Source organism: Epinephelus moara, chromosome 21, assembly GCF_006386435.1.
Source record: "Epinephelus moara isolate mb chromosome 21, YSFRI_EMoa_1.0, whole genome shotgun sequence".
NCBI classification, from domain to species: Eukaryota; Metazoa; Chordata; class Actinopteri; order Perciformes; family Serranidae; genus Epinephelus; species Epinephelus moara.
Genome location: NC_065526.1, coordinates 15,513,563 through 15,538,548, shown reverse-complemented (window position 1 = coordinate 15,538,548; position 24,986 = coordinate 15,513,563). Strand labels below are relative to the sequence as shown.

Genomic DNA, 24,986 nt, shown 5'->3' with positions numbered 1-24,986 from the left:
CGCATGGACACTCACCCTCTTGTGATTGGACATTGAACTTATCCCACAGTAGTGGTACCTGAGGTACCGTAGTACTACGGTAGGCTACTCCAACATTATGGTATCATATGTACAGTGGTGTTTTAGTACCGCGGTCTACCGTTGGTACCAGTATACCCTGCAACACTACTCTAGATAGTTCAGTATTACATTCTTTGCAAACCGCTTTTCTTCTATCACTCTCCAACACTTTGAAATATAGCCACACTGCTGACATTTTGCTCCATCCGTCACCGCACGCTGTTTGATTGCGTCATCAAAACATGCCGCTGTTATTCGGCCTTGCTTTTCACTTATTCCACTGAATACTGAATGTGTGGTTTTTTGCAATATTCGGCAGAATATATTCGGTTACCGAATATTCGGTGCATCCCTAGTACGAAGTGACAATCAAAATTTCCCAGACACCCAGAGAGATGTCTTGGATTGGCTTTTTTTGTCCAGCTAACAGTCCATAACCCAAAGATGTTACTCTTTGGTAGATGTTAATTTACGGTCATATATGACAAAGAAAAGCAAAAAGTTCTCACTTTCAAGAAGCTGGAACATCAAATGTTTGTTTTTTCTTGAACAAATGAATGAAATGATTAATTGATTATCTGAAAAGTTATGCGCAGAAAACATAATAATGATATACATAATTAAATTCTAATGTCCAATGAGTTAAATTCTTTATAGGACATTCAAATGAAATTCTGTGTGCCTAAGCCAATTTGGAGAGTCAGGCACCACCCAAAGAACAAATGTAACTGAGAATATCAGCTGCGACTATATGGATTATTGTGTTTGTCAGGTCTGAATTTACCTGAATCTATTGCGAATTGTGGCTGTAACACCACAGAGTCAATAGAAAGTTAAGTGGCTTGAATACTCTTTGAAGGAAGTGTAGATTTTGTTTAATCTATCAATGGCTTTACTCAGATGTCTGACATCATCTTTGCTACATGCTGTTTAAAAATCTTTTGAGTTTAACCCTTTACCTAATTTCACCTTAATTCTCAAACCTCTCAGATGTTGTTCACATCAGACCTCCAGCTTTCACAACAGGAAACTAACGTTTTTGTGCCTGCATGATAATGACAGATCTTTTCCCAAGCACTGCTAAAATCCTGTGAGTAAAGACTACAAACACCAGTCTTGTCAAGCTCATGAATCTCAATGCATAAACAGTGTAATTGGTGCCTGAGAGCTTTCGGGAATTTTCCCTCCCCGTCACTTCAGAGAGGGAGCGAGCCTTGCTACCAGGCATTTTCTAAACAGTGTTAAAAGTAATTGCCAAAGTGTTTGGACTAGATTTGGCTCAAACCCAAACTGTTGACTGTTCCTAATGGTTGCTAAGATATTAATATTGTCCATGCACAGTTTAATCCAGAGTGCTCCAGCTTTATTTATTGATTTTTACTCAAACTTTTTGTGTGATTTATTTGTTTGAGGGGAAATCTGGCTTGGCAGGACCTTGAAACACTTTGCTGCAGTATTTCAATGTGACACCAAGTCTAACATCTCTCCCACTTTATATTTGTCTCACCAGCTCCCAGCCCCACCACGGCGATGCACTACTTGGCCACCAAGTGTGTGGACGCAGTCAAGCATCGACAGGAATCAAAATGGTTCATGCCTTGGGGTCCCAACCAATGCGACAAGATCCGGAACTTTGATGAGGCCATGCTGAAGAAGATTGAGGCCAACAACATTGTATTTGCAGTACACATTCCTCTGCCTAACAAGGAGATGAGCCCCTGGTTTCAGTTTATGCTGGTCATCCTGCAGTTTGACATCGCATTTAAGATGTACAACCAGATAGGTGAGAACCAAGGCTTTCTTATGGGTTTCAACAAAAAAAAAGGGGGTGAGGACAACACAGCTCATGTTTTTCCCTCAGGAAATGGCTTTGTTTTGCATGTGCTACATTTTTTCAGTTGTGTCAATATTTATCTCTATTATTTCTTAGATTCACAGTGTGAAGGCAAATATTTGCAGAGGCTCAATATGACCACGCTAGCCTCTGAAATATTTACATGTATTGTCACTTCTAATCAGTGGCATCATAAACTGCAGTGCAGAGTCACTCCAACTTTACCAGTAAATCCCAGTTACGTTCCTCATATTACCTTCCCTGTAAGACTGTGGTAATAGTTATCTTGTTTTCTTATTTCAGTCTATTATGGTGAACGCTTGAGGAACCCACAGAAATGTGTCTTCTCTGTAGATTGGATTTCTGTTACACTGAAAGGCAGCAAACAATGACGGATGCCCTGCTGTTTGTTCTCTATAGACCCTTGGGCGTTTTGTACACAGGCTTGTCAGACACCCTTGAGACAGGTGCAAAGAGAGAGGCGAGAGATAATCTGGACCTGTTTCTTGTTGGATACCTTTGAGCAATGAAATGTCTTATTAACCATTCCCAAAGACCCCCAACCAAATTAATTATGTAGTTTGGATATGACATCATCCCAGTTTAGCGAATTTCACAGCTGATGTGTGTGTTTTTCACCCTTTTTTTTTTTTTTTTAAGCTGCGACCACCATCTATAAGTCAGTCTGTCAGTTTTCACCCTAGGAGGCTGAAATTTGGCAGGTCAACTGTGTGTATCTTTGTGTGTGTGAAGGTGTGTGTTTATCTTCATGCCAACTGTCTAAAGACGTCATGGCAATGGGAGTGGTCTATCACAAAAGGGTGCATAACTTCCTTGTACAAAATTTTGTGGAAAGATTGAGTCAGCCGTCACCACTCAACTAAACCCCTGTATCCAAGATATTTTCCCAGAGCTATTGTCAGCTCTGGGAAAATGGATGTGTTTGATTCTAAATACCACCTGCTAGATTTACTCGCCCAATGTAGCATTATACTTGCCCCAGGCAATACTTTTTGTTGAGCCCTGTGAGCCAAAAGACCGCTGATAACTGTTCATGCCAATTGACCCTTTGCTAAGTCCTGACCCTGGACACAGACTGGCCAGTCATAATGTAGCATCGGGCTGGCTCAAACAACAACTTGGAGCTAAATGTTTTGCTTGGGGCATGTTGTGTATTAATGATACTCGTTACCTGGAGAGGTTGGAAAAAGATATATGTTTCTTCCCTGTTCCAAAACCAAAATCAAACCCTGAAAAGTGTAGGGTTAGCTAGCTAGCTACTGAAGATATAGCCTACTGAATGTATACACATGCTGCTTTTGCTTTTTAATGATTGTAACAGTGAAACAAAGACCGACCCTGCTGTACAGGACCCAGTGAAGGGAACTAGTTTTTGCTGATATCCAACCAGCTGTGTGTCATCGCATTGTGCACAGATGACCGTTGTTTGACTACCTCCTGTGGTGGAGGTTGGGGTGCTGGCAGCAGCACGGGGGTGAAGCCAAACACTGTTCATCTGCACACACTGTGATGCCACACAGCTGGTTCGATATCAGCAAAGTTTCCCTTTATCTTCATTGTCTTGTGTGGCGATCAGCAGTGATGTGGTGGTTCACTTTTACACTGTGATCTGTAGCCTATAGTTCGGCTTTAGCTTCTAACTATCTTTGTCTTTTTAACCTGTTGTTGCTGCTGAGTCAGTTTGACATCCTGGATATATCCTTCAAACACAGACTGTAGACCCCTCTGTGTGCTTCTCTCTGAATCACTGTTTCAATTTTTCCAAAAATATGATCATATTTCTAGTTAGTTACAGTGTGGGCTCCATGCTTACTACTACCATCACAAAGAGGCGGGGCTTAGTGAGAGGTCAATTGGTAAAAAGGGACAGTGTGTGGATGCATGTGCGTATGTAGTTGCAGCTGTAGCGAACTCATGCTTGTTTTTATCTTGTCTTAAAAGTCAGGATAAGATATATTTTGCAGTAATTTCTGCCATGATTGTTACAGTCTCATTACATAATCATTTCATTAAAACATCTTTTATTTATAATTTGTGTGAGACCCCCCCTCAGAATGATGATACTACATTTGTTGCAGTTACATTCGTTTGATTTTTGAGGGGACAGACAATGTTGTAAAGTGGTGTACCTCATTTATGGAATAGTTTGCAATCTTCCCACAATCTTAACAATTTTATTGTTAAATGACATTAAAACTTTGAGGTAAAAATGAATAAAATCCAGTTTGAAATCTTTCATAAGGATAGTTTTTCTTTAACCTCTTGAGCAGAGTGCCTGATTTAATAAATTCAGTCTCCCCAGGCTCTATCAAATGTCTAGTTGCCATAGGGAAAACCCCACCTGCAACTTCACTGTAAACTATTTTGCGTCTCCACGCGGTGTCAGACAACACAGTTGTGAAGTGTGTCAGTGGTAAGACAGACCAACAGCATCAGCTCTGTGCTTTAATGAGAGGAAACGGGGAGGAGGAGGGAGATAACTGGTATCTGGAAGAAGACAGGGTTTGGTATCCTGGTAGGGTGCTTTAGATCCTCAAAGAAGGGATTAGAGAGGATGACGGGAGTCTAATAAGTGTCTGGATCACCAGGAGAGCCTGGGAAAGATATTTTGGCTTTAAATGACATCTTTAGCTTTATGGCTTAGAATGCATAGCTATGCATGTTAATGCCAACTTGAGCTTTGTAACAACCTCTGATACAGAGTCATGTCTACACTGACAAATTCCCGTAAACCTTGATCCACCTTAGGCCAACGTTTAATCAACAGAAAGGCAGTGGACATAATTGTAAACATGCAGAGAAGAAAAAGTTTGTGGTGTACTTTTATATGACCCAGCCTTTCTGGCCTGGCTGTCTAAACAGTCATGTTGTAATGGTGGCCTAGTCATCAGCATCATTTGCTGGCTCACATTCTTGGCCTCAGCGGAAGTGTGTTAGGGGGCTGTGGGTTGTTTACTGCCTGGCTGCCAGACAGAGGAGTCAGTGAATCAGCCTGGACCACAGACAGCTCTTTCTGCCAGATGCTACAGACTCATTTTGATCTTTCTAAGCTACATGAGGTGCTCTGAGAACAAGTGGATGTGGAGGGAGCTGAGCACTGTAGATGCTGCATGTAGGAGAAACCAGCTAGTGCTGCAGCAGTGAGATTCCCACTTTGAAACTCAAGATTTTCAGACTGTTTTTTAACCCATTTATTTTTGCTTTTTCTGCGTTCTCCTGAGATGGGCTGTGCTAGAAAGGAGAACCAGCTAGAATATACAAACTAGCTTGTCTCAAGCATTGAGGCTGTTAAGTAGTAAGAATGTAAGTAAAAGACAAACCTCTACTACTTCGTCTAACCTGTCCTCCAACACTGATGCTGAGGGATGGGTAACCTTAGGTTTTTATCAGTACTACAACTCTTTATCAATACTCCTTATCGGTTCACGACTTTATTAATACTCTCATCAGTTCTTTTTCATTACTAAGAATTGCTTTGTGAAACACATTTTATTTTTAAAAAGAAGAAGTTCGGAACAAGATTAGAATTTATTTAGGATTTAAAGGCACAACATTGACGTTTACAACGGCAGAGTCACTATATAAACTCAGTAATATCTGACTGGAAACAAATCTGAAATGTAAATAAAATAAAGCACATTGCTGACATCACAATACTGAGTGAAGTTTAGAAAGAATTTAAAACACAGAATAAAGTCAGTATCACTCCTTCCTCCTGTCCTCTGTGCTCCTCCCTTTCCTGCTGAGGCGATTCACTGCCTGGAGATACCACTGGTACATTTCAAGATATGAAGCAAACTAATAGCTAGCATGCTGTGCTTGTAACATTAAAACGTAGCAGCGGTAGATGATAGATGGTGGACAGAGACGGAAATATCTAGGGCTGCCCCCAGCTAAGAATTTTCCTAGTCAACCAATAGTCATCATTTAGGGCCATTAGTCGATTAGTTGTCTGCATGTTTATGTTATTAATGTAATTATTAAATCATATATTTTGGGCGGGGCAACACAATGGTTTGAGTTGAAGATGTGAGAAAGAATAGTATCAGTAACATTGTTAACACTGTGCTACATTACAGAGAAATACAAAACCGTACTAATGAACCTTCATTAATATAGGCCTATATTTTATCTACAAGTGCACGTCACACACTGAGCGAGCCGCCTGTTAATGACGCTGTGGGCTAATGGGCATGTAGCTACTTCCATGTTTCAGATGATACGTCATGTTTGTTGTCGACCAATGAAGATGAGTTTACATATCACCTTGGGTTCATCCTTCACCTTCTCAAAATGATCCCACACTTTGGATTTCCTGCCCGACATGTTATTAACTAGCCTGTGGAATAACTGCAGGTACCAGCCCTGGAAATTAGGGGCCGTACACATTATTTTGGTAAAATGCACAGATTGGTTCATCTAACAAATTTAATTCCATCTTCAACTAAATTAAGGAGAGCATTTTGCCAAATAGCAAAGCTCAATTCTCTTAAGTAAAACGTGCAGTCTTTATTTTTCAATTCAGATTGTAACATTTCTAACTTTTATTGATTACATTTCTGATTCATTTAACTGAGTAGATACTGGACTCAGACATAATAAAATGCTAATAAATGCCAAAAAACAACGGAGCCAGATCGTCCATGATTAACAACATGGCGTCAGCTCGTCTGTCTCAGTCCTGACCAGAACTCTCTTTGTGCCAAAGGTAGGCGGGTTCTGTGCTGCAGCTCTATGACAAATGAACACAAGGCCATCTCTTCCTTCACTACCTTATCTGTGAAACAATGTGTGTCCCAGAGAAGAGGTTCGCCCTATTAACCACTCCACCCACCTGCCCCACTCCTCCACCCCATCACCAAGCACCCCTGGCCAGGGTCCAGCAATAACACAGCTGTTGAGGAGGCTTAGTCTCCGTGGCGATGGCGGCTGGACTGGAGTGGAATGTTTGCATGAAGCGAACTGACATTCAAGGGCTTCTGTCTCGACCAATGGCAGAGTGGAGGGCATTACAGAGACAGTCGGCTGCCAGTTCTCATCTGGTTCCCTCTCCCCCTTCCTCTACTTTTTTTTTCTCCTCACAGCACAGGCCACTGAGTTTCTTTCTCTTCATTCCAGCTTGTTTCATAACGGCACAAGAGGCACTCTGGAGGGCTGGAGGAGAGAACACTTGGCTTTGTAATGTGATCTAAAGATGCAGTTTTAATAGCTTGGCTTTGGATGTTTTTGTTGGATTCGCTGGGCTGGGCTGTTGGAGGCCAGCTCAAGGTCTTGTTGAAGTTTATGTCAAGTAGGAAGTAACCTAGATTTGGGCCACCATGGAGAGCAGACTGAATCACTGAATATGTTTACATGCTGAGAAATAATCCTGCTAATCTCATGGATTCAGACTCATTCCAGGTGACAGGACCACATAGTAACACTCAAATGATTTCATCTCACCATACCAACCAAAACCAGTCTAGATGAATATACAGCCTTCTTAAACAAACATCCAATCAGTTGGAACTGCAGCCAAGAAGCTTCTCAATGATTTAAATGAATAAAATGTCCGTCCTCATCTTCTTCACACTGCACCGCTCTGGAGTGGTTTCAGCATGTGAAACACTGGCACGGTGTCTGGAAATGAACTGTACCTTTTTTAGACTATAGTGGGGAATGTCTCCATGTCAGTGTGAGCAGTGTTGTCACTTTGCTGGTCTCATAGTTAGAAGGCCATGGCTGTCTGTCATCAGGACCTAATTTTATCCCGTCACTGGGATAATAACAACCAGCAGAGTTGTGCAGTGACGAAGTATAACAGGGATTGAAATACAGACGAACACGAATGTCTTATTCAGTGCATTTTTGCATTTTAGAAGACCCCAATTTCTTCTGCAACCACTGTGTAATTCTTTGAATGTAATGATTTTGCACAAATTTGGGTCAAAATTTGACATACTTGCACATTGAAAGGGTCTCATTCATGAAATGTGAGCAGAACAAATTGGTTTGTAAACTTCTCGCAGAAGGACATTTACGTGTATTTTGGCATTCATCAATATGTTAGTAGCTCCAATCTTTACCTAGGTACAAACAAAATCTACACCTGCTTCTTACTGATTGTAGTGCTTGTGTAAATAAGATATTGCACATAAATGTTGCTTGTCATTATTAGAAATTACAATTTTACTTAGTATTGTGCTCTGTTGTGTTCAAAATAAACAGATGCCTTTGAAACGCCTAAATTAAACGTGACAATAGATTAGAAATGTGCTCTGTACGCACCGCAGCCCCAAACTGCATGTCATTTTTGTTTAATTTAATCATCAGAGATGTGACGTGGGAGACGTGGTAACCATTATTGCAGATTGAGTTTTGGTTTAATAAGACTTGTGAACACGGGAAAGCAGTTAGGCGTCTGTCGCTCGCAGCAGGCAGTTGGTGTACCTGAATCTGGCGGTGTGGAGGGACATGGTGTGGTTTTACGCTAGACTACCTTACTTGTTGTTAAATTTAACGGTGGGTTATTGCCTACATTAGACTGCCTGTTTTAGATGTTTTAATAGGCGCCTTTGTTTGCTCCATGTCGGCAGGTTGACAGGATGCAAATATCCATAGTAGTTATCACCTCCATATATGGCGGTCATTGGCTATTTATTGGTGGGGATGTAGGCTAATTGCTGACAAGCGGGAGCGAGCTGCCAATTTGTGACTGATTTGCATTCATGAACATAAACACAGTCAAATCTGAGTTTTCTGCGGCATTCATGAATCCGGAATAGGTTTCTAGTACCAAGGTTTTTTTATGTGCAAATCTACTCACAGATTTTCTTATTTATTTCTCTCTCTTGTCTTCTATTGAATGTTTGCACTGATCTAAAAGTGAACTGCTGCTGTTGTGATTCCTTTTAGAGGATGGAGCATTGGCCACCATTGACGTGGGCCTGGCCTACAGGGACGACACAGTCAGTGAGTGGACAGAGATGGCTCACTCTTTCGAAAACAGGAAGCTCAACTGCAACTTCACTACCTCCAAGGTGGGAAAACAACACTGTTTGTCACTATTATGCATATTAAGAATACCAAAAACAACTTATTATTGTACATTCCAATAATATTACATGGTATTTGTCAGTTTTTTGTGAGTGTTATATACAGTTATCTTGAATATCAGCTTCCACAGATGCAAGAACTGATGAGATACAGATGTTAATAAAAGAAATTGTTATGGATTTATTCAAATCTAAGTAAGTGACTTAATTTGTCGTCACTGTTTTAACTCCAGAGGACTTATTGTTGCAAACTCATGTCATTACAAAGTGATTTTTAGCCTCAATAACTGGAAGGCAGGAATAATTCTTTAAGGGTTTTACTTCACTACTTTAAATGCTAATTGTAGTGATACCTAAATGAAGAGTTTTGCCTGATGAACCCTTAAGGGCACTTTGGCAAATTTTCTAGTAACGCTGGACACTTAAACCTGTTCTTCAGAAGTTAATGGTCAATGTCTGCACTCCAAGACGCCTTGTTGCGCCGCCTGATTGAGCATGTTTAATCTTAAGGTGTCTGATATCCTCAGATAAATGTGTTTTAAACCAGATATGGTTTTGTTGCTGTGTTTCCAGACCTTTGAGAACGAGGGTCGGTACTATGAGTGTGACCTTATGCCCTTCATGGAGGTCGGCAGCGTGGCCCATAAGTACTATCTTCTCAACATCCGCTTGCCCGTCAACGAGAAGAAGAAAATCAATGTGGGGATCGGAGAAATCAAAGACATACGTTTTGTTGTAAGTTTGCCTTTGATTGGGATCTGTGTATGTGAAGTGCTTTGGTTAATGATGAGCCACACAGTCAGGGGCCCTTTATTCTGCCATTTAGGGATATGGTGTTGGTGTTAGCTCTTATTTGACAATAAAATACCCCACACAACACAAATAGTTGACAGTGATTCTCTCTCTCCTCCAAGAGCATCCACCAGAATGGAGGCTTCACCAAAGTGTGGTTCGCCATGAAGACATTCCTCACACCCAGCATCCTCATCATCATGATCTGGTACTGGAGACGGATCACCCTCATGAGCAGACCTCCTGTGCTGCTGGAGAAGTAAGGCAACATCCTCAGTGCTGCTCTGTGTTCACCTTTGTATTGTTAGCACCATATTTATTGCTGTTGAAGAATTATACCTTTTGGCATCATAATTAGGGATGCATTATATATCAAACCGATTGTCATGACCTGGCTCATAGGCCATGATAAAAATGGGAGACACACGCAATATCAACTAAAATTTGCACACACTTATTGTTTAACAAAAGATAATTGCAAAAGCATAGGTAAGTTATAAGAAGTGTAAATCTGTGTTTCAGTGCGTCGGCAGGTGAATGGGTGAGTGAGTGATGGATGCAGGGTGTTGTATGTGGTGTAGAACAAAAACTGAAACCAGGCCGAAGCCAACTTAACAAGAACGTGGTGCCGGGTGAGGGGAAGAGAGCACACTGATTGAACAGCCAGGCTTAAGTAAGCTGCCACTGGGAGACTGGCCTGGTGCTCCCAGTTGCACTCACTCAGCTTTGCCTACCAGGACCTGCAAGACACAGCAACAGACAGACAGGGGAAAACACACAAAGCAGGCCCTGCTGAAGCAGGAGGCCGTCGCATTATGTATTATTAAGATTAAATCATCCATATTTTCTCACTACATCGCAGCCTTCCTTACCCTCAGGTACGCATAAACTACAGGTTATACACTTGTGTTTGAAATTCAGAAATGTGAAATTATCAGCTACCGTATTGGTTCCTGGCCTTGAGAAGCAGTTACTTTTCTCAGTAGGTAACGCTGTGACATAAATCCAGCAATCCTCAATCTCTTGTCAGCAGCAAGGCAACTGAGGTTGTGCAAAAAAAACCCATCTCTCCATGCCTTGTACTACCACTCCACAGCTCATTTGGTCATTACTGCGAAACCTCACCTTGGTAAGTTAGCGACTTGCCACAGGTCGGTTTGTTTAAATGCAAGGTAGCCCGCTATGATGGTTGCAATGATAATGTCCCTCCTACTCTGATTGTGTTTCTACGGTTTCATTACTCACCACGGAGGCTCTGCTTCAGTGCGACTGCTGGTTGATGGCATGTATTAACTATGGATGAAATGTACAAGTAGGGCATGCTCACTCTGTGCAGTGAAGGTCACTGAGATCAGAAGGTGTTCATCAGAGGAATATCGTCTTATCAGCAGGTCACACTCGGCATCGTAAATGCATGTTAAATTGTCACTAAGACAGATTTCCTCTAAAAATATCAGGGAAAAGATTCAAAACATTGGATATTTGTGTTCATTCCCTCACCAAATCCTGTGAAAGTTAGAGCAGCAAACACAGGTATTTCTGCCTACAGCAGATGGTTTGAATGCCATGCTGTGGAAAGTTGCAGCTCTGCTCACAGCCCAGTGTTTGTCTAACCCCCTGCCGTGCTGGGAAGACAGATCAGTAAGAGGCAGCGTTCTGCGCCACAGGAAGTGCCTGGCGAAGCGTGAAACACGTTACAAAATCTGCAAGCTAGCACTCAGCCGACACATGCTGCACACACACATTCAGGGCATACACGCCTGCTGCCTGAGACACCTCATGCACACAGACACACACAGCCAGCGCCTCTCGCTCTCCTTCCCTCTGTATTTTCCGGCTCAAGGCTCTTATTCCCAAATGACCAGCAGGCTCTCAGGAAGTGCGACTTGTACCCTATTTGTGGACAGCGGATGATTATTTCATGCTGTAAAAGCTGTACCAGAGTCTCCTGTCATGCTAGTCCACAGAGGTGTCAGGATGGAACACCTCAGACTTTCCTCTAAACTTAGAGGACCAATGTGAGGGGGAACTCTCAATGTGAAAATGGTTTAGGATGGTGTAATTCATGGGCAAACTCAAACATTGCAAACTTTTCTCTAAATGAAAAATGTTCTGTGCTCAGAAGCAGAGATACAACAGACATTGTGACTCGTCACAGCAGGATGTGGTGGGATTAATAACATTAACGATGGCTCTGCTCACTTAAATGTGTCAGTGAGTTAGCTTGCACAGTAGCAGGGCCCAGGGACTGGCTCACTCAAATGTAACGCAGACATGATCAATGTTATTAGTTACATCTGTGCCCTCTCTGCTTTCACATGTCAAAATGTGAACCATTGGTTAAAAGAAGTATTTCTGGAAAGATGTTTTTGTCATGAAACAAGGCTGTAGAAAAACGCAAATACTTTTTAATTGGTGCTACCTGACCAGAGAAAACTGAGGAAAAGGGCTTTGGCTCAAGGGGTAAAAATCCTACAACTGTGATGTCCCTTTTTTTTTTTTTTCATTTGAGTTCAGGGATTTTTTTTTCTGAACACTTGTGGGGGGGTGTCACTTTCAAAATGGCGTCTCTTTGTAATCCATTGCAGTCACCCACCTCTGCTCACTTTTTAACCAAGATTGGGTGACGCCCCCTAACGAGCTTGTAGAAATGTTTTGCTTGACTCTAGTCCACCCCTTAGCACCCTAACGAAGACCTTAGGGTCAAAACCAGTCAGTGTTTTAATGTAAGCAGCCATGTTTTGGAATAAAGGCTTTTTAACTTAGATTTAAATTACTTTGTTCCTGCTCCATGCACGAGTGCCTGACGTTAATTTTTTCTTCCCATTGGCACTATTTTTCAGCTATAATTTTAATTATCGGAATAATGCATAACTACAAAAATGCCCCATTAGCCGATAATTTATCAGCCCAATGTATATCGTGCATCCCTACCTAAGTTTAGTGATCATCAAGTCTCTTCTGTAGTGGAATTAACATCATATTATACATGCATACTCTTATTGTGATGGCCCACCAGCAGATGGAGACATGAAGTACAATGCTTTTCAGTATATGTAATATTTATTCATTGTGCAAAATATGTTGGCCAGTTCTGAGAATTCATTTTAAAGCCAATATCGGCCTATACCAATGACATGCCGATATTATGGTGCATCCCTTACTTACTGTTCTTGAGAACATTTTAGAGAACAGAATCTCAGTTTACATTCACACAGCACTGCCTTGTTTTACAGTTTAATCTGAGTTGAGTAAGAGGGGCGGCGGCTCTCTCGATCTGCTTCTATACACTCAGTCTGTGGTGGCAGGCGTACAAAAATGAGAAGGTACAATCTGTAGTGTGAGTAACAGCCTGATACGTGTCATCCTGCAAATATGAGCTGGGAGATGAGCAGGGGGGTCTGGGCACCGGTAAGATGAAGGGAAGTTTACCATAGTTCATTTACAGTCACTACATTGTTATGAGACAAAGCTGGTAGAAAATGGCAAAGTAACCTTTTTATGACCTGCACCACGTTTCATACCAAGCCCTTTGTCTTATTCCACACACACATTCACACACATAGATACCGTCCCAAGCTCTCCTGTGTGTGTTGTTGGTGCTCAGGACACATTCCCTGCATACCAGTCAAATGTGGTTTCACTCTGTTCGCTCCATAGAACATCGCTGACGAGCTGTCTGGAGTGGAATTGCTTAGAAGCTGTGTTACATTACTTCCATTACCCAAAGCGTTTGCCAAAACTTTTGTTCCCACATGTTTTCAGGTCACCTTTATCTGCTGTTTTTTAAACTCCATGTCTCTCTCACAAATACACACATATGCTGTGGTACTGTTTTGCCCTCTTATCTATCTATTTACATTCGTCCTTTCATCCACTGGCGGCATGCAGGGACCTGCTGCAGACGCTTTGAAAACGAGCCCTGTTCTTTCTTACTGTGGGCTGACTCTTAATTCATTCCCCTGTATTTCACTCCTAATGTCTGGATTCCAAGGTTGAGGGAGGTTGGCTGTAATAATGAGGCCATTTGGAAAGGTAGTAAATTATGTAGAATTGAAGAGGTCAGTGGGCACACGCTGTGCTTGTAGCTGAATGGATAATCTAATCAATAATGTCCCAAGATCTAATGAGCCTGCTTCAGCAGAGATGTAGCCTTGCTCTAAAACATTGATTGTGTCAGTGTATGAGATGTAGTCAAGATTCAGGTGTAAAGCTCATCAATTAAAGTGACTCTAAATTTCATCGCCAGCACTGCTCAAGACAATTATTTTTTTTATTGCAAAGAAAAGTTTCCTCTGGGCTCGTAGCTTTAGACTCATCCATTTATCTTTCTTGAGGACTAGGAATTATACTGCTATTGATAATCATTTTAAATGTAAAAAATAATCATCAAGCATCAGTGGATGCATCTAAACACATATGAATGTTGCTACAAACTCATCAAAAATTGTATAATCTCTTATCTGTTAGTAATGTTGGTGAAAATGATAGTTAAACCTGTTTTTGCTCCCTCAGGGTAATCCTCGCTCTGGGCATCTCAATGACGTTCATCAACATCCCAGTGGAGTGGTTCTCTATTGGCTTCAACTGGACCTGGATGCTGCTTTTTGGAGACATCCGGCAGGGCATCTTCTACTCAATGCTGCTCTCCTTCTGGATCATCTTCTGTGGGGAGCACCTCATGGTACTGTACACGGCACCATCTAATTTCATGTTTGACATGTCTGATCTTTTTCTTACTAACCTGCGGGCTTGCTCGCTAACTGTAATCTCGCTTACAGCAATTCAGGGTGAAAGGTGTTTTGGTCCCAATCGCAGCTGTTCTTGGAGTAGTTAATGGTGTTGGGGAAAAAAACAAACTCTCAGTTAAAAACAAAATAAGTGCTTGCTTGGAGGAATGTTTCAGCGCTTGGGCATCCTTTCTTCTTTCTTTATCCAGATTGATAAAAAAGAAGTGTAGAACACTATCAGTCTGTCCAAGCAGGACACTGAGGGCTTCTGGGTATATTTTTTCCATTTTCAAGCCTTGAATCTTATCCATGAGTTGGGTGGATTGGTATTCAGTACACAAAGTTAGTGTCCTGCCCAGAAATCACCACTTCACAACCTTCTTAAATAACGCTATGAAACATTAAAGTTAGGATATAGCTGTATGCTTCTGCAGATACACTTAAGGGAGCTCTATGTGATAATCAGAGTGTATTTATGATTCAGATGTTGTCTGCACAAGGCTCTCAACATGGACTTCATGGCTGAGCTGACGGCTAGCAGCTAATGGTGCTAACAACGGCAACAGCAGCAACATTTTTAACTGAGGGGAACTGGAGGGTGGGTGCTATGTTTTCCACCTTCCTGATATCACAGTAACTGCTGTAGGGCTGGGCGATATAACGACTATGTACGATGTATCAATATATTTTCAAGCAAGATACAAATTTAGGCAACACTTTATATGTCAATATAGGGTCAAGTTGAAGCAAAGTTTTTATTTACTTTGATTTCACATATAAACAAGTTATGAAGACGACAACTCCTCCACAAAATAGCATTTTATGCCTCGTGTGTGATTTATCCTGGCTTCATATGAGTAGATGTAATCTCTGCTATTCACTAGGCTAATTTATACAATGTAAAATGCCATAGGCTTGTGCTAAAAACATTAGCATGATATATTTGTTTGGAAAACGTGTTTAGTAAGACAGCTGTTTTGTCAGTGAATGCTGTGAGCTGTAATTGAGCCAAATTTTGTAACGTTACCTTTGTTAAATGTTGCTGTTGTCCCTGGCTTCATATGAGTAGAGGAAAAGTTTGCTAGCCGCTAGGGTAATTTATATAATGTAAAATGACATAGGCTTGTGCTAAAAACATTAGCATGTTGTATTGCTGAGGAAAATGTGTTTGAAATTGTTGCTATTAAGCCATGTTTAATGTGTGTTTTAGGTGTATTTTGAATCAACTAAACTTTACAGCCCTTCACAGAAACCCTGCTGCCAACTAGTGTTTTGAAGGTGTAACTGTTGTGCAGCTCCATATTTTCAAACTGAAAAAATATCCCTGTTTTTGCATTTTATTTTGATTAGTCTGTTTCTATAAAAGTGCTTTTGACATCTCAAATGTGGCTTTAACTTGCAGCTGAAAACATGTACTAGCCCATTTAGTAGAAAATACCGAGATATATATCGTGTATCGCCAGTCAGCCTGTAAATACCGAGATATGTATTTTTGTCCATATCACCCAGCCCTAAACTGCCGTATGAGCACAGTGCAGAGTGGCAGCAGTTAGTTAGCCAGCGGGATACACACACACAAGGACCTGCATGCACAAACATGCACATGCACAACAATAAACAGAGAATCTCTGATTACAACACACACAGAGCGAGTGTGACTTCATTCTGCATTACTTCATTATATTTTATTTTTGCAAATAGTTCACTGCCACAACAATGCTCTGAATATTGTATAAAGCTCCGTTAACATTGCAATATGCCTCAATTTGCAAGCTCTGAATCTTAACTTGAAAATACTTTATAATATAATATTAAATCTTCTAAACTGTATTGATTGTCTGTCAAAAGGAATTGCACATTTTTTGGTTTAAATAACAATAAATAATTGTTTCCATTATGAGTTTATGTTAAAACTCATAAATAAATGAACAAGTCAGGTGTTCTCTCACTGTCCTTTTTGTCCAGGAAACACAGTTCTTTGCAGTTTTGGTTGTGGACAGAGGAGAAGTGACGATGTGTGAGAGCTGTGTACCAGCCATCAAAATCTTCCCTGAACCTGGCCTTCATCCCACAAAAAACTCGCAGGTCACTCTCATCCGATGTCTGTTATTTGGCCTGTACTGGGGCAGTTATGGAGATTGTCAAATATTGTTCTCGCTTTAAGGAATACGTCACCCACAAAATTTTGTTTATCAGTCACTCGCCTTAGGGTATATGATGAATTGGAGTTGAAGGGGACCGTGTTTAGCAACCGCAAGACATGCGAGAAAAACAAGGTCTTCTTCACGAATTCAGCCTATCACAGGTAAATTAATAAATATACAAATGATCGTATTGTGGGTGATGTATTCCTTTAACAGAGGGACCCTTAACTGGATGACTTCTTTAAAGAGCTCCATGTCTGCCTCAGACAGGATGACAGTCTCTCAAAGCGCTCCTCAGCTCTCTGACAGCAGTGTATTCTGCACAGTAGGCTGTTTCTCTCTTGCTGGCTGGTGGGCTTATTGCTACTTGCTCACTTAAAAAAGGGATTCCATTTGCTTCCTAGCTTCAAAGCAGCACACCAAGATCTCTGTAGAGAGGTTGCTTCTCCACCTCAAGTCAACTGCCTCGACTTGTTCTTACTCTTCTTACATGATCTATTCCTGAACATGTTCTCAAAGTTCCACTCAGCCCACACTTCTTGATCAATGTCTGTATGTTTCTGTGTACACTCTTGTCTGCAGCACCTGACTTTTCATCACCCGGTCTTTGGGCGTAGTGTAGTGTTGGAGTCAGATCTTCATGACATCAGTTTATCAGTGCTTCATCACAGCCAATCTGAAAATCAGAGTCAGTCCCCTCCTGTCCATTGACAGGCAGTGTCAACCCCCGAATGACAATAGTCTTTTAATCATAACCGTTATAATTAAACAATAGCATGATTTCTAATTTTGCATTTGGACGATAGCTTTAGTGTTTTGAGAGTGAAACACACAGAATAGTACTAAACATGGCAGTAGAGCTATCCAAGATGGTAGAGATATTTTAGTGGTGCAAAGGCAGTGGAAGAAAGGTTTAACTAAGGGAAATACATATATACACACACACACATACACACACACTCTAATACACTACATGAAATCCATACTACATTTTAGTGGTAATCGGAGTTCAAAGTTTGGGTCAGTGCTCTGGTTTGCTGACCATGTGGGAGGAAAAGGGTCTTCTTATCCATCATGGCTGTTTGCAGGATATTATAAATCTCCCTAATGTCTTGTTGCCCCCCCCCCCCCCCCTTCTGTACACAACTGTTAAAGCTCTGTCAAGCTGCATGAAGTGAACAGTGAACTTAATTCCTGCCAAAAACTCTTGATTGTATTGAGGTCTGGAGTCTGACTTGGATACTTCACGACAATAATATTGGTGTTTTAAAACCATCGGCGTTGCAGGCTGCAGCAGCACATTTTAATATTTAGCTGCATTCATGTTTTGTTTGCCTCCACAAGCCCTCTGGGGCCTTCTACAGAGAACATGTCAACAGCACCATGCTGCCATCACAAGCCATCATGGTGATGATGGTGTGTTTTATCTCATTGTAAAGGTGGGACAGTTGAAGCACCAGGACGATGGTTGCTGTCTCTACTGTCTAGCTGTCAGAGTTGCCACTGTTGCGCTGCTGGGTCCCTCAGTAGTGTCCTTCTTGCACTGACTGTTTGAGGATGACTTTCCTGAAGCATGTTAACAGTTCTGCCATATTCTTTTCAGGCAACACTTTGTCCAACTTGTCATAGAATGGGCAAGTTATAGAGCGCTAGTGCACCATCACCAAAGCGACCAACGTGTCCTGTATTAGAGACATAGCCGCATTGACGCTTTGGGATGTATTAGCGTTTACAATACAGAAATAAAAGCATCCCAGACCACCTCTGCAAGAGGTTTGAGTGATTGGAACACGTGTCTTGGTGGCCAGTTACACTTGTATTATGCGCTGTCCCTCTGTGATTGGATACCCCAAGAAGCATGTTAATACCAGCTATAAACGGGGTTTGTCACATACAGTTCCTTCCATGTGTCTCAGGTATAGAACAAGACACATTGGAGGGATTTTGGAAACCCAGTGCGTCACACAGAAAGGTTGCATTTTCTTGCAATGCCAAAAAAACAATCTCCTGCGTTTTTGTTGAATATTCATTCAACATTTAATTTTGGGGTGATAAAGTGACAAATTTGATTATTTTAAAAAATTCTCTGTACCACCACAAACATGTTGTACCACATCCTGTCTGGGATCTCTTCACTCAGTTCCTTTCTAGTTTCCATCAAACAAAAGTTCTTGAATAACATTACAATATGTTTGTAGAAGCACTTTTATGATGGTGTGTATTTCAGATGTCATGTAGTATATGGAGCATAATATTTGCCTGTTTCCGTAATTGTCTCGCCCATTACTTTGCAGCTTTGGGGCCTCAAACATGATAATTTTGTATTAAATGTCTTTCTTTTCTCTTGATTTCTTGATGCAGTTGATCATTAATTTTCTTTTCTCTCATTTGTTAGTGTGACTTTTTGTCAGTTTTTCCTTTTGTGTTGTTCCTTTTGTGTTTTTTCTATGAATCATTTTAGGTGAGTTATAAGGATCTTATATTGTATCTCTTTTTCTTTTTTTAAGATTACTTGTAATTGCTTCCAGTTTTCCTTGTATGACTGCTTTCAATGCATCCTTTAGTACAGCTGGGTCCGTCTCACCATGGTTATTTTCTCCCAAATAACCGTGAATGGAGTATATCCCATCCTTACTGCCTGTTTTGTATTTTCTTTCAGGACCAGACGGAGAGGAACCGATTCTCCGTCTACTGGAAGCAAGTCGGACCCATCGTCTTTGGCTCCTTCTGCCTCTTTATCTTTGACATGTGTGAGAGGTGAGACCAATGTTTTTATTTACAACTTACAAGACACTTAATTTATAAAGGTGTTAAATGTCAGTATGCAGCACAAAATAATTTATGTTTTTATAGTTCATCTCCACATACTTCTGTGCTTTTGGTGATGAAATATTGAGACATACTCAGAGGAGGTAACATAGATGTTGTTTTTGTTTTGTGCCACCAGAGGGGTCCAGCTGACAAACCCTTTCTACAGCATCTGGGCATCTGATGTAGGCACTGAGCTGGCTGTATCCTTTTTTTTAAGCTGTGTTTGATAACAGTGTCAGAAAATGAGCACTCTCCTGCTAACTGCCTGTCTGACGGCTGTGATGCTGATAAAACCCCTCAACAGTATAAATGGTCAAATCCTGTTTTTCAGTTCAGTCTCTAGTTGTTGGAACACAATGTACGTCTGTACCAATACTGTGCCAAGTTATCGTGACTTGATGCCTTGCTTCAGTTTTCGCAGTACATGTAGAAGTTCTTCGAGTTGGCTTTAGCATGAACTGGAAACTGATCTCTAGATGAATAAGATGAGAAATAATTCAGTAATGCCATATGTGAAAGCACTGCCCAGGGTCTCGAGATGATTTGTTTATGTGTGTGTACCTGTTTGTTTGGTTTGCTTGCGGAAGGGAGCAATGCAAGATTCATCAGCACACCTCTTCAGAAACAGCTGCCACACACCCTGCATTTTTCAGTCTATCCCCCCTTTTTCCTGCTTCTCCTACTGAGTCCTGTCTTGGGATGTCAGTGGTTAACAGCCGAGAATATGTTTGACTGGTTATGCATGCAGGGCGATAGTAGGACCCGGCACTATAAAGATATTATATGTTTTTCCCTCATTTTAAAGGCTGCAATACAGTAAATCGATAGAAATCTATCAACTTACCACACCTGAGTGTTTGTCATTACCCACTTAGTGGTTATATATCCTCATTATTGATGATAATTGATCAAAAATCTCATTTTATTAAAAATGAAAAAACAAAGTCATCCTCACAACTTAGTTGTATCAGAGAGGTTGTGTCCAGAAATATTTTGTTAGTTTTTGTTTCCCACTCCCAGCATTAATTAAGTGCTTTTGATGAGATTAAAAAATATCAAGATATATATCGTGTATCGAGATACAGCCCAAAAAACTTGTGATGTAATTTCCAGGACCTATCGCCCAGTCCTAGTCTATACAGTAGGTTAATTTTCAAAGCTGGATTACTAAGCTTCTAAAATGGATACAGTCGCACCAGAGCCCTGGCTAGAATAGCACACCGGTTAGTGTTAGCTTCTGGGCAAAAAAGCCTTTGCATTCAGTGTTCCAGAGATATTTAACGTTAGCAATGTTATGTCGTGTGCAACATCGTCACCCTCCGAGTTAACTTCCATAGTGTCCAGTATGTAAAATTTTCCTCATCAGTCCTGTTCAACATTTGGGGGTGAGACAGACTTGGGCGCGCAGCTCAGCTGAAAAAGCTACGCTCAGCTATACAGGACGCAGTTTATTTACAGATAACGTTGCATTAGATATCTTTTTTTTTGTTTGTTTGTTTGTTTTGTTTATGGCATTAATGTCAAGCACTGGTGCCACTTGTATTTCTTTTTTCCCACTTAAATCTATATTAAAACATTTTTTGTGACATTGACATATCCGTTACAACAGCATAATAAAATAATAACTGAAAAATAGTAAGAGCTAGCGAAACAAAAACTGCCTATGTAAATACACATTTTTACAGCCCTATGGATTAGTGTATCTATTGATTATTATTCCAGTCCAGTGTCGTGTTTTTAGTCTTGTATAGAGTCCATTTTTTTCCATTTTCTTTCTAGTTGTGCTTCTTGTAGTCTCAGTATGTGTCAGTGTCTCTGTAAATAAGATTTCTTCCACAGTTGTTAGCTACTGGTCCTGCGTTGGTGGTGTGTCTTTACCCCAGTTCCTAGTGATAGCTTTCATGCTTGTTACTAGCAATATTTTAATCAAATATATATCACTAGCAGTAACATTTTCTTCAGAGATGAAGCACCAAACAACCGTGAGAAACCTCATATCCTAGCATGTGTTTAAGCTCTTTGCATACTATTTCCCAAAGTACAGTTATGACAGTGGTCGACATCAAAAGACCCGCACTATGGAGATGCTTACTTTCAGTTTTGGTGTAATGAAGCCCACTTGTATTCCATGTAATTTTGTTTTTTTCTTACAAATTAACTGGTTAATTAACGGGTGTTGGGCTGTTGAAAGCAAAGTTGACCAAAACTGACATCCCCAAGCTGCTTAGTGTTCCTGACTCAGCAGTTTGTTGAAGACTGTTGTCAGTGAGCAGTGTACTGTCACATTCTGGAGCATATGAGGATAAACCTGCACACCAGTGCATTAAGTCTGCTTGCTTTCCAATAATGAGGACAAATGATTAAAGTAATTATATCCCTCAGATGTCCACTGTGTGCACCACCGCTCTTTTTAAGGACATTGTTATTTGCTTATTACCTTGACTGGTGTTGCCTCAGATGGCATTCATTATTGTGGCGGGGATCTGTGCCTGTCTCTACTTCCTCTTTCTTTGCTTCATGGTTTTTCAAGTCTTTCGCAACATTAGTGGTAAGAGGATGTCCCTGCCCGCCATGTCCAGGGCCAGACGGCTGCACTATGAGGTGTGTGTTTCATCTGGCAAGCTTGTGTTTGCATATATGTAATAGTTGATTATCACCACCAAAGATGAAACGGTTAAGTTATGACAGTAAAAATGATTTCTCTGCTACACAGTGTGTTTTTTGTTGATAGTTTCACAAACTCATCCCCTTTATCTCCTTTTTAGGGTTTGATTTTCAGGTTCAAGTTCCTCATGTTGGTCACTCTGGCCTGTGCCGCCATGACTGTCATCTTCTTCATCATCAGTCAGGTGAATGCCACTATGTTGAAATGCTGTGCAGTTAGGACTGTTTAGCTGAAAATTGTGTCACATTTTATTTTCACAATGACTATAAAAGCTGTTTTGCTGCCGTCCAAACACCTACAACACCCTAAAAACAATAACACAGAAAGTATGCATCTGTCCTCTGTCTGTATCCAGGTGAATGAGGGTCACTGGCACTGGGGAGACTACACAGTGCAGGTGAACAGCGCCTTCTTCACTGGCATCTACGGCATGTGGAACCTGTACGTCTTCGCCATCATGTTCCTCTACGCGCCATCTCACAAACGTTATGGAGACGAGCAGTCGAGTGGTCAGTGCATCACTGGTAACTACATATTTTCTACTAACTATTGGTTGTAAATGGCCTACACTGCTTTCTAGTAGTGGAATAAAGTAACCTTAACATTTTCAGCCATTGTAGCAGTTAAGTCTAGAATATGTGCTAGACAAAGACTTAAATAAAATAGATGATCTAACTAACGATAAAGTTTAAAAGAAATGTTTCTAAGTTATTTTTTCACATCTAATTCGCATTTGCACGAAACTGACTTATAAAATCTCCGTCCAAATGAAAACACTATTGAAGCGCTGTCAAGAGCATGCCAAACCAGCAGGGAGCAATATGGCTGTAACCCTAAAGCCACAGTAAGAAGAAGACGACCATGATGTTCGCCAACCAGAAGCCTGAAAAAAGTAATTACCAGAAGGCTACCTGGAGCAGTGAGAACACAGTGTGTGTGTGCAGGACAAAAGGCCAGAGCACATAAAAAAGCTACCTTTTTAAAAATAGCGGTGTACAAGTGGGCAAGGCCTTAAGCTTAGTTCAGACCAAAGATTTGCGACGAGATGAAACTATTTAAGAATGCTGCAGAGAAAAGTTGTAGTGGTGTGAGCTGGCTCGACTCAAGCCAGCTGATGTTGTCGCCTGCAACGCCGCTGGTCTCACTCTCATGCCAGTGTCAGGGCGGTGAGTCACTGCTTCATGCTGTATGTGCTTATGCCCCCTGTTGAAAATTATGCAGCAGACCTCCACGTCAGCGTCCCGATTGGGTCTTACCAGTCATGATATGTGAAGTCAAAACAGAGTCAGCTAGGTCTACGTACCTCTTGTGATGTCATTCTCCTTGTGCGGGTACTCCTTTTCCAGTGCCATAATTCTCCTAGCACCGCCTAATATGTCATTGTATTTACTTTGTAACGATTCAAGATTCAAGATTAACTTTATTGTCCCACTAGTCTGAGTGGGTGGAAGTTCGCTGCAGAGATCAGCCTCTCATTGGGCGGAACGAGCCACCCGCTGAAGTCCCGCCCTACCACCTCCGGTTGTGTAGCAGTTTTCAACCGTTTTCAACACGTCCTTTACTAACTTTTGTGGTGTTTGATCTTGCAGGGATGTAGCCATTTTTCTGCCATGGTTCGCGTCCTGTAGGTGATATTTTTGTGGGTGTGTTACACCAAAACCTGTCCCCCCCCCCGGCAATATTTTTGCAAGCACACCGTTGCTGTGGCACCGCCCAGAACGATTGTGATTGGTTGAAAGAAGTACAAGCAGCGGGGGTGTTTTTTTTCTCCAATCTTAAAGTGAGAATCGGCGCAGCCAGACCTTTCTTTTCTTGAGAAAGGTCTGGTGAGCGAGACTATTGTCCCACAGAGTGGGAAATTTTTTTATCTTGGGCCCTACACTCATACTGCAGCCATAGAAATATAACATACAACATAATACATAGACAAATCATTATACCCAATGTAACAATAGGAAACAAAAAGATAAGTAAATGACGTCAAAGACTAAAAACACCTCTATAAAAATGCAAATAAGCAAATCGTCATATTACAGTGCCAGATAACGTTTTATCTGGCATTGTTTAAAAGCTTTACAGACAGAGGTATGAATTAATTTTTTTAATCTGTTCAGTCTGCAACGAGGCACTCTAAATCTCCTACCAGAGGGCAGCAGCTTGTACTCAGTATGCAGGACGTGAGAGGAGTCATTGATAATCTTATTGGCTTGACTTAGAGCTTTAGAGTAGCCTGTTTAAAAGTAGACTGCATGGAAATATGCTCTTTGACGCCTATTATTTTCCAGGCAGTGTGGATCAATCGAAACTGTTGTTTCTTAACCTCCCAATCTGTTTCCCACCGCCTTAACTTGCGTTACTTTCAGTAGTTCCACCTCGTTTTGAAACCGCGTTTTAAAATGAAAACGTACTAGTGTGGATGTTGTCTAATATTTGATGGTTAGATATGTCTAATAGCACTCAGATAAATTCAGTTCAGATTCACCCTGTTGTTTCTTTTTCATTTAAAGTTTTGGGGTGACATTTGAAAAGACTTTCAGATGCAACAGGCTCAGTAGTTCTGTGATTGTAAAAGTAATTTTATGATTATTAGAGTTAGTTTGAAATAAACCTGAATCATCTTCTTGTTGTTTTAAAGTTATTTCAGTAGTGTCCTAGTAGCTCACTTCATTCTGATGGGGAAGAAGTGTCTGTCCTCTGCTGTAAAGCTGCCTATTCATCCAAAGTTTGTTTTTGAAGGAAGGGAGGAGGGGTCGGTGATTCAGACGGACCCAGATTCCCAGGGGAAAGAAGGGTCTCTTTGGCCCGAGAGGGTGATTCTAATGGACACCAGGCTTCCTTCCAGACAGAAGGGAAGGCAACAGTAAAGAAGGGTGGGGGTGGGGGTGGGTTGGAGAG

General features: G+C 41.1%; 1 protein-coding gene across 4 annotated transcripts in view; it reads left to right on the top strand.

Moving 5' to 3' along the window:
• wls (Wnt ligand secretion mediator) overlaps positions 1 to 24,986 on the top strand; it is a 31,807-nt gene that overhangs the window by 4,086 nt on the left and 2,735 nt on the right. Inside the window, exons 2-12 of one of the 4 annotated variants that reach the window (XM_050074699.1) lie at positions 1,571 to 1,843; positions 8,810 to 8,934; positions 9,523 to 9,684; positions 9,864 to 10,000; positions 14,257 to 14,425; positions 16,437 to 16,556; positions 19,275 to 19,372; positions 19,563 to 19,626; positions 21,884 to 22,027; positions 22,192 to 22,275; positions 22,447 to 22,600. In XM_050074699.1, the coding sequence (XP_049930656.1) occupies positions 1,571 to 1,843; positions 8,810 to 8,934; positions 9,523 to 9,684; positions 9,864 to 10,000; positions 14,257 to 14,425; positions 16,437 to 16,556; positions 19,275 to 19,372; positions 19,563 to 19,626; positions 21,884 to 22,027; positions 22,192 to 22,275; positions 22,447 to 22,600 (1,530 nt within the window). Of the gene's footprint in view, positions 1 to 1,570; positions 1,844 to 8,809; positions 8,935 to 9,522; positions 9,685 to 9,863; positions 10,001 to 14,256; positions 14,426 to 16,436; positions 16,557 to 19,274; positions 19,373 to 19,562; positions 19,627 to 21,883; positions 22,028 to 22,191; positions 22,276 to 22,446; positions 22,616 to 24,986 lie in introns of all 4 variants that reach the window. The other 3 variants (XM_050074698.1, XM_050074701.1, XM_050074700.1) reach the window with 3 other exon arrangements.